The sequence below is a fragment of the Coregonus clupeaformis genome, chromosome 11 (genome assembly GCF_020615455.1).
Source record: "Coregonus clupeaformis isolate EN_2021a chromosome 11, ASM2061545v1, whole genome shotgun sequence".
NCBI classification, from domain to species: domain Eukaryota; kingdom Metazoa; phylum Chordata; class Actinopteri; order Salmoniformes; family Salmonidae; genus Coregonus; species Coregonus clupeaformis.
This window is the reverse complement of record NC_059202.1, coordinates 1138963-1148833: the sequence shown is the minus strand read 5'-3', so window position 1 is coordinate 1148833 and position 9871 is coordinate 1138963. Positions and strand designations below refer to the sequence as shown.

Sequence of the window (9871 nt, the reverse complement as noted above, 5' to 3'; positions counted from 1 at the left end):
TGGTGCAAGGCAGGAAACAAAAAGAGAAGACCAGCATGACAGAGGTGACCAGAAACACTGCTCGGCGCAGTTTAGTCCTATCCCCTACGGTCTTCTTTTTCAGTCTGTTGACAATGCGGACCGTGCAGTAGACCAACACAAAGAAAGGGATGAGAATCTGGGTGAAAAACACAACCTCTCTCAGAGTGTCAGTGACGTCCCCCTGACTGCTACAGCAGCCGGTCTTCAGCATGGTGGGGATAGTCAGGGGCAGAAGTAGTAGCCAGATGATGACAGAGATATGAAGGGACTTTTTGAGGACTACGTTCTTTTTCCCAGGATGAACCACGTTAAAGTAGCGATCGAGTGAAATCACAGCCAGGAAGGCAATACTGGCACCTCGGTTCAGAAACAGCATGAAGAGCATGGCTTTGCAGATCTTCCCATCCGTACTCTGCCGCTCTCCGTGAAGAAAATTGTACGCGTTCACTGGCAAACAGCCTAGCAGAAGAAGGTCAGCCAAGACGAGATTGAACAGGAAAAGGTTGTTGGAGTTCGATTTCCAGAACTTCAGCTTGAAGATAAAGAGATAAAGTACCGAGAGGTTGAGCGGAAGAGCCAGGGTGAATTCCAAAATCATCACAGAGGCGTAAAATCTGTACAGGGGCAGACTTTCTGCTGTGCAGTTATCGTTCAGAAGATCCTCTTCCATAATATGAACTGTCAGAAGCTGTACCCTTTACAGTCAGAAAACGTGTGATCCGGTCCGAATCCTTAACAAGAAGGAAAAGCAGTCCTCAACTCCAAATGAGTGTGTTCAAGGGAAGGGAAGCAAGCTTCTATTCCGTGTGCAGACTTGGTGAAACTGAAGGACTGTACTTTAGTCTGGAACTATTTCCCCCCCAAGCAGCAGTTGTAAATTGTTCAGACTTGTTGGTTGAGCACCTTCCATTCCTGAGTAGGCGAGTCACCACAGGATGAATAGACAAGCAGCTGGTCCCACGAGGGATTGACATTGCATCAGCTCACACACAAAACATTTCTTTCCCATATTTGTCATCTCATCTGTGTATGAGTGACCCTTTTCCTGTGCTACATATTCCCTTGTTACTCCCTGCTGAATTCCTACAGTTGAAGTCGGAAGTTTACATTCACCTTAACCAAATACATTTAAACTCAGTTTTTCACAAAACTCCCTGTTTTAGTAGTAGGATCACCATTTTATTTTAAGAATGTGAAATGTCAGAATAATAGTAGAGAGAATGATTTATTTCAGCTTTATTTCTTTCATCACATTCCCAGTGGGTCAGAAGTTTACATACACTCAATTAGTATTTGGTAGCATTGCCTTTAAATTGTTTAACTTGAGTCAAACGTTTTGGGTAGCCTTCTACAAGCTTCCCACAATTAGTTGGATGAATTTTGGCCCATTCCTCCTGACAGAGCTGGTGTAACTGAGTCAGGTTTGTAGGCCTCCTTGCTCGCACACGCTTTTTCAGTTCTGCCCACATATTTTCTATAGGATTGAGGTCAGGGCTTTGTGATGGCCACTCCAATACCTTGACTTTGTTGTCCTTAAGCCATTTTGCCACATCTTTGGAAGTATGCTTGGGGTCATTGTCCATTTGGAAGACCCATTTGCGACCAAGCTTTAACTTCCTGACTGATGTCTTGAGATGTTGCTTCAATATATCCACATAATTTTCCTTCCTCGTGATGCCATCTATTTTGTGAAGTGCACCAGTCCCTCCTGCAGCAAAGCACCCCCACAGCATGATGCTGCCACCCCCGTGCTTCACGGTTGGGATGGTGTTCTTCGGCTTGCAAGCTCCCCCTTTTTCCTCCAAACATAATGATGGTCATTATGGCCAAACAGTTCTATTTTTGTTTAATCAGACCAGAGGACATTTCTCCAAAAAGTACGATCTTTGTCCCCATGTGCAGTTGCAAACCGTAGTCTGGCTTTTTTATGGCGGTTTTGGAGCAGTGGCTTCTTCCTTGCTGAGCGGCCTTTCAGGTTATGTGGATATAGGACTCGTTTTACTGTGGATATAGATACTTTTGTACCTGTTTCCTCCAGCATCTTCACAAGGTCCTTTGCTGTTGTTCTGGGATTGATTTGCACTTTTCGCACCAAACTACGTTCATCTCTAGGAGACAGAATGCGTCTCCTTCCTGAGTGGTATGACGGTTGCGGGGTCCCATGGCGTTTATACTTGCGTACTATTGTTTGTACAGATGAACGTGGTATCTTCAGGCGTTTGGAAATAGCTCCCAAAGATGAACCAGACTTGTGGAGGTCCAAAAAAATTTTCTGAGGTATTGGCTGATTTCTTTTGATTTTCCCATGATGTCAAGCAAAAAGGCACTGAGTTTGAAGGTAGGCCTTGAAATACATCCACAGGTAAACAATTGTTGGAAAAATTACTTGTGTCATGCACAAAGTAGATGTCCTAACCGACTTGCCAAAACTATAGTTTGTTAACAAGAAATTTGTGGAGTGGTTGAAAAACGAGTTTTAATGACTCCAACCTAAGTGTACGTAAACTTCAGAGTAAGCCTAAGGCAGTGCAGCGGTGTGCTTCCGGTTCCAAAACACATTCGTGGGAAGGAAAATGTAGTTTGATTGATTAAACACACAGACAGCTACAATGTGAAGATACTGACAGTTCTTAGCTGGAAGTCGTAGAATAACTCAGATGAGCAGGAAATGTGTATTTATTTCTGTTCTGTTGTTTGTTTACCTCCCAGGGCTCCGCTGTGGTCCAGACTCCTCCTCTTCAGGGCCCGTGTGGTGAGCATCAGAGGAACCAGAATGGAGAACAACCATCGCCACGGGGACACCGGCTGGAGAGTGCCTGTAATGACAGATGGTCCAGGACTCAGCTATACACACACACACACACACAAACATCACCAGTCATAGCTACTTGTTTTCATGGGATTTAATTAGGTTATAGGTGTAGCTAATAATCAGTGTTTCATCAAGCAGTGTTTCATCCTCTTTAACAAACATCTTCTACTGAAACCATCTCTCCTTGTGTCCATTCTCTTTTAGGCAGGGGGCAACAGAGCTAGGCAGGGGGGGCAACAGAGCTAGGCGGGGGGCAACAGAGCTAGGCGGGGGCAGAGCTAGGCGGGGGGGCAACAGAGCTAGGCAGGGGGCAACAGAGCTAGGCAGGGGGAACAGAGCTAGGCAGGGGGGCAACAGAGCTAGGCAGGGGGCGCGGCAACAGAGCTAGGCGGGGGGGGGGGGCAACAGAGCTAGGCAGGGGGGCCCACCTTGCTTATATAGTGTTGAGAGAAAGTTTACACCCTTTAGCACTTCCCCTGTTTATTGGTAATGGTGAGAGCATGTAAGCATGTTTTGTTGCAGCCTCTGTAAGCTTCTCACTCATCCTTATTCATGATTCATTCCTGTTTTTTCTTAATCATGGCACTATCAGGATTCATGTAGAAGTGTTCAGAAACATATTCTACTCTTACTTAGAATAAAGGTCACTCCAAAATGGCACAAGACATTATTCACCATTCAGTTCAGGTTGGGCAAAACATAACCCAAAACTGCAAATGCATCCAAGGAATTTGTAGAGTTACAAGGTTGATGCAAGGAATATGGGACCGAATACTAAACTTTTGACTACTTTAATCCACTTTGAGCTCATTAATCTAGAGGTTCACATACTTTTTCCCACAAAGAAATGTAATGTTGGATCAATTTTCTCAATAAAGAACTTCAAAAGTACAATTGTTTTTGTGTATTGTTTTTGTGTAAAGGGTTAACAAACGTTCTATAACCAACAATGGTAGGGAAAGCACTGGACATAACGGACAAGGTGTGTGTGTGTGCGTGTGCACGCACGCGTGTCTTACCATAGTATGTGCTGGCTGTGATGGAAATGATCCAGAAGGAGAGAGAGATGGCCAAGGTGGCACACAACACGATCATATCAGTCATCATCTTGACGTATTCGTTCATTTGTATCTCATCCTCAAAAATCATTGTGGAAGAAGGGAATAGAACCTGTGGAAGTCATCGACATTACCTTGGGCACTTGCTTAGTTATATGACGCATGGCTTACACAGGACAGTTAGTAACCTGGTCCAAGGTCTGTTTGTGATGTCTCGCCGTTGACACACCAGGTAGAACTGGGAGTAGGCTAGCATGGGAAGCCGCTGGTGGGCTTTATGGATCTCCATCGTAAACCCACTAACAGCTGCCCAGGCTAGGACCAGGCTATTATTAGTAGCTAGCTATGTAAATGTCGTGTAAAATCAACACTCATAAAAACGTAAGACTGACCGGACAGCGCCATACGTCGCTAGCTAGATGTCTACTGATGTGGAACTAGCAGCTAGCTAGCAAGCTAATAAATTGGAAGGTGGGCTAAAGAAAATAGTGTAAAGGTTGCACCTGAAGTAGCCGAAGCCATGGCTTGTGTATCCTGCTTCTTCCATTGTGGGGAAGTGCCAATACAACTAGCTAATGTAACTTGTCGCTATAAGATAACTTAGCGAGATGCGACGATTCACAGCTGTCAAAATACTGGAGCGTAGTAAGATTTCAAATCAACGGATTCGTTGTTCTTCTTCTGTGGATTTTTTTATGGCGGTTGGCAACCAACTTTAAGGTGCCTTACCGCCACCACCTGGACTGGAGTGTGGACCAGAGAACGGGAAGGTCTACCTCCTATCCAATATTCTCGTCTCCCTAAGAAAACGAAATACATAATTAAATACTACATTCCCTGATGATTTCCCCAGCAGTTCACTCTCATTGTCGACTGAGAGCAGGATGTGGATTTAAAGAAATACATGCGTACTTCCGCTGATCTGTCAGATAGCTATTAAAGCTTCAGTGGTCATATTTCTCAAAAAATACATTATTCACCAAACATAAGTCCATAAATAAGTTTGAGTATTAAATCCATAATCAAATATATTATTCAGTATTTATGTGATTTTCATCACTATTTGGATATCCATATGGACCGAGCAAAAAATACTGTATAATATATTTGATTATGCATTTAATACTCAAACTTATTTATGGATTTATGTTTTGTGAATAATTTGGTGAATAATATTACTTACTTACATTTAAGCATCATGAATTCCAGGGGCCTCATTTATCAACCATGCGGGGGGGCAGTATGAAAATGTATGCACTCACTACTGTAAGTCGCTCTGGATAAGAGCGTCTGCTAAATGACTAAAATGTAAATGTTTAGGCACAAATCTGTGCATTAACCATGCGTGGGCACATTGCCAAGTGGTGGAATAAGAGAACTGCTTGTCAAGCATGGGGAAAATATATGTTGAAAATGTGTGAAATTGTTAGAGTAATAATTAAATCATTTTCCGATTGAATTGTATTTCCATTGTGAATTCATTTTTTATTTATTTTATTTCACCTTTATTTAACCAGGTAAGCCAGTTGAGAACAAGTTCTCATTTACAACTGCGGCCTGGCCAAGATAAAGCAAAGCAGTGCGATAAAAACAACAACAGAGTTACATATGGGGTAAAAAAACATAAAGTCAAAAAAATACAACAGAAAATATATATACAGTGTGTGCAAATGTAGCAAGTTATGGAGGTAAGGCAATAAATAGGCTATAGTGAAAAATAATTATAATTAGTATTAACACTGGATTGCTAGATGTGCAAGAGATTATGTGCAAATAGAGATACTGGGGTGCAAAAGAGCAAAATAAATAACAATATAGGGATGAGGTAGTTGGGTGGGCTAATTTCAGATGGGCTGTGTACAGGTGCAGTGATCGGTAAGGTGCTCTGACAACTGATGCTTAAAGTTAGTGAGGGAGATAAGAGTCTCCAGCTTCAGAGATTTTTGCAATTCGTTCCAGTCATTGGCAGCAGAGAACTGGAAGGAATTGCGGCCAAAGGAGGTGTTGGCTTTGGGGATGACCAGTGAGATATACCTGCTGGAGCGCAGACTACGGGTGGGTGTTGCTATGGTGACCAATGAGCTAAGATAAGGCGGGGATTTGCCTAGCAGTGATTTATAGATGGCCTGGAGCCAGTGGGTTTGGCGACGAACATGTAGTGAGGACCAGCCAACAAGAGCGTACAGGTCACAGTGGTGGGTAGTGTATGGGGCTTTGGAGACAAAACGGATGGCACTGTGATAGACTACATCCAATTTGCTGAGTAGAGTGTTGGAGGCTATTTTGTAAATGACATCGCCGAAGTCAAGGATCGGTAGAATAGTCAGTTTTACGAGGGCATGTTTGGCAGCATGAGTGAAGGAGGCTTTGTTGCGAAATAGGATGCTGATTCTAGATTTAACTTTGGATTGGAGATGCTTAATGTGAGTCTGGAAGGAGAGTTTACAGTCTAATCAGACACCTAGGTATTTGTAGTTGTCCACATACTCTAGGTCAGACCCGTCGAGAGTAGTGATTCTAGTCGGGTGGGCGGGTGCCAGCAGCATTCGATTGAAGAGCATGCATTTAGTTTTACTAGTGTTTAAGAGCAGTTGTGAATTCATGCAACACATTTTGACAGGCTATATATAATTTGACCACATCAGTGCATTAGTTATGATAATAATCCATATAAAGTACAGTTAAATTAGTTAAATTAGTTACATTTAATTAAATCAGTTAAATTAGTTAAATTAGGGGCAGGTGTTAAAGTTAAACCATTGTAGAAATACTATAAAAGACTGAGATAATGGAAATCAAATGAGAGATGGCTGATCATAGCTGTTAGAAGATCTGGCACGCGCTGCCTTTCGCCGAGTGCGTTTTTAGAGACCGGTGATACTTTTTTCCAGAAGGTACAGCTTGGCTCATCAGATATCGTTTCCAAAACCAATCCTATAGGATAATATTTTCCTTTCGAGGAGTTAAGACCTACTTTAGAAAGGCAAACAGATGCCATTCCAGTGCACATTAAAGTGCTATCCACCGTCAGGTTTTCGGCAATGGGCACTTTTCAGCGGGAGCTTGCGGATTGGCATCTCACATCCCTCGATGAGCCAATGTTTTGGATGCAATCATCAGCAAAACGAACTGTAACATACAATTTCCATACACCATCGCACAACAGGTTGAAATCAAGGGGTTTATTTGCCATCAATGGGTTCCCAAATACGAACGGAGCAATAGACTGCACCCACATCGCCATAAAAGCTCCATCCCAAAACAAGTTAAACTATGTGAACGGAAAAGGCTTCGACTCTTAATGTGCAGGCGATAGCTTATATGATGAGCAAAAGACGCTGCTGAATGTGGTGGCAAGGTGGAAAGCACGACTCATTCATTCTGCAGAAAAGCAATGTTGACCTATACGCCTACAGGAGGGAGCTGTTGAGGATGGACGGCTACTCATTTGAAGTAAAATTTCCATTGCTAAAGCAACTTCAATTGTCCTAATGGTCCTCTCTTTGTAGCTATGTTTTTATTTTTACTGGTCAAACCACAACTGAGCGAACCAAATACAATATTTTGGTTGTACTCAGTCTCTGACACTAGCACCATGCAGTCTTTTTTGGGTTGTGCGGTTGTAGGCTATTTCATGGTATGGCGTTGTATATTCCCATGGGTTTTAAAGGAATGATTTTCACCATGTATGGTTAATTATATGCGTTTCGAAATGCAAATAGCCAAGTTCGTGCACGAGCGCCGAGGCTGAAAACATTTGGTATTTATCAACGGTGTGCGTATGACGCACGTAGGATTGTTTAATAAATCACACGTTTTCTATGCGTAGGAGCATTCTACATTCCGTTGGTAAGTAGTATTTTAGAATAGTTTCTAGCAATATTGATAAATGAGGCCCCTGCCATTTTATAAAGACTGTAAGCCAGGCATGTTTTATTATAGTAGCTAGTGTAGAACATGGAGACGTGTGAATCTCACTCCTTAGCCTAGGTATCCCGCTTGCGTCGCCTCATTAGCTACCTTTTGAGGTAACGCCTCAAGACGCTTAAGGGAGGACGGTCATGTGTGCTACCAAGGCAGAGGTCCCGAGTTCACGCCAGGTATGGGCCGAATCGGGAGGAAGTGGAAAGCAGCGTGACATCCTTTACACTTAGATGTTTAATATTCTTACGTACAATTAATTCACGTGTGTGTCAATATTAAAAGTAGTCATTAGCAGGCATTGGCTATTACTGCAATCTCATAAAACTATCATCTTTCAGTTCCAGGGAGTGGAGTGGTCCTCTGTTAAAATACAAGCTAAACATAACACTCTTTCTTGACTAACTAACTCACCACCAATAGTTTACCCTCAAAGTACAATAGTGTACACTATACAGCATAATGGTTAAAAGCCCTTGTTACCTACCCAAATGTAACGAAGTTGTCTGCTGGTCGAAATTCCTCTATCACTAGGTTCTGAAATCAAACAGTCATGATTACTTTTTTAAAGCGGATTTGGATTCATACTGAATCAAAAAGCATGTCAAATAATTTGTAGTATCAGGTGATATCAAGAAGTCCCTGCCACTGACTGAGGACTCTTTGACTGAGCCCTGTAATACCAGGAAAACAACTTCACAGTTATGTGTTGTTTCCAACAGTTCCAACCACACGGACATTATCTCAGAAATACGCCATCAGTGGGTAATGTAGTTCAAATAATTCTTAGTTTTTGCCTTCTAGGAAGACGAACTGAAAGACATACATTATATTTATATACATTCATACGGGGTTCAGACTGTATCTACGTCACAGTAATAACCACATCTGTACTGTGGGGGAAATTCCTGCAGCATCCCGTAGCATTAATTAAGGAATAGGCCTATCAGAGTCGCAAAAGCCCCCAATGAAGCCCCAGGCCGGACCGAGCCTAATTAAGGAATAGGCCTATCAGAGTTGCAAAACCCCCGATAAACCCCAAGGCTGGACCGAGACTAATTAAGGAATAGGCCTATCAGAGTTGCAAAACCCCCGATAAACCCCCAGGCTGATCTCTTTATTTCAGGAGTAGAACAGGATACATGTAGTTACAATATCTGTCCAGTAGAGGGGGACCTCACCCCACTCATTTTTCTTTTCAAATCGTCAATTCTTGATCAATGAATCTGCTCAATCCAGATTTCCATCCAGAGGACACCACGGTTATAGTAGGCATGATAACCAATAATGACGAGTCAGCCTATAGGGAGGAGGTAAGTGAACTGGCATTGTGGACAACAATCTCTCCCTCAATGTCAACAAAACAAAATAGTTGATTGTTGACTACAGGAAGCAGAGGGATCATGCCCCAATCCACATCAGGAAAATCCATTTGAATACAATCACTTTTTGACAGCACCCCTTTTGATTTGAACAAAACCTTCCATACATATTTGCCCATTGTAGAAGTGCTCAGAATGTGACATTTTGGACCTGAATGCCAAAACATTCAAGAGATTAAAGTGCTCAAAGTAAAACATTTTTTGCATACCCCACCATACCATGAGACAGCCATGTCTTCATGAGTGGAAAAGAAGAGTCAGAGCAAGTGGTCAGTTCAGTTCAAGTGTTCATCAGTCTGAAGGCTTGTAGATAGAAACTGTCTCTGAGCCTGTTGGTATCAGACCTCATGCTCCGATACCATCTGCCCGACGGTAAGGTAGAGAACAGCTCGTGGCTGGGGTGTGTAGGGTCCTTGATGATGCTGCGTGCCTTCCTCAGGCATCGTTTCGAGTAGATGTTCTGGATGGGTGGGAGCACGGTCCTAGTGATATACTGGGCCATCTTCACCACCCGCTGGAGGGCCTTGCGGCCGTGGACGGAGGAATTCCCGTAACAGGCCGTTATGCAACCTGTCAGGGCGCTCCCGATGGTGCAGCAGTAGTTTTTGGAGAGGACCTGGGTGGCATGCCGAATTTCTTCAGCTGCCTTAGGAAGTAGAGACACCGTTGCGTCCTCT

The 9871-nt window shown here is 43.0% G+C and overlaps 2 protein-coding genes across 3 annotated transcripts in view; both read right to left on the bottom strand.

The window, feature by feature from the left end:
* The window catches only part of LOC121553424 (hydroxycarboxylic acid receptor 2-like), a 1289-nt gene extending 445 nt beyond the window's left edge, over positions 1 to 844 (bottom strand). Inside the window, exon 1 of the mRNA XM_041866525.2 lies at positions 1 to 844. This exon is cut by the window's left edge and continues 445 nt beyond it. Within this exon, the coding sequence (XP_041722459.1) occupies positions 1 to 691 (691 nt within the window). The 5' untranslated portion in view covers positions 692 to 844.
* LOC121553415 (transmembrane protein 19) overlaps positions 1 to 8471 on the bottom strand; it is a 21241-nt gene extending 12770 nt beyond the window's left edge. Inside the window, exons 1-3 of one of the 2 annotated variants that reach the window (XM_041866513.2) lie at positions 8300 to 8471; positions 3853 to 4003; positions 2724 to 2837 (exon numbers count right to left, since the gene is read on the bottom strand). In XM_041866513.2, the coding sequence (XP_041722447.1) occupies positions 2724 to 2837; positions 3853 to 3982 (244 nt within the window). In that variant the 5' untranslated portion in view covers positions 3983 to 4003; positions 8300 to 8471. Of the gene's footprint in view, positions 1 to 2723; positions 2838 to 3852; positions 4004 to 4394; positions 4588 to 8299 lie in introns of those variants that run through there. The other variant, XM_041866503.2, reaches the window with a different exon arrangement.
* Between the last annotated feature and the right edge of the window lie 1400 nt (positions 8472 to 9871).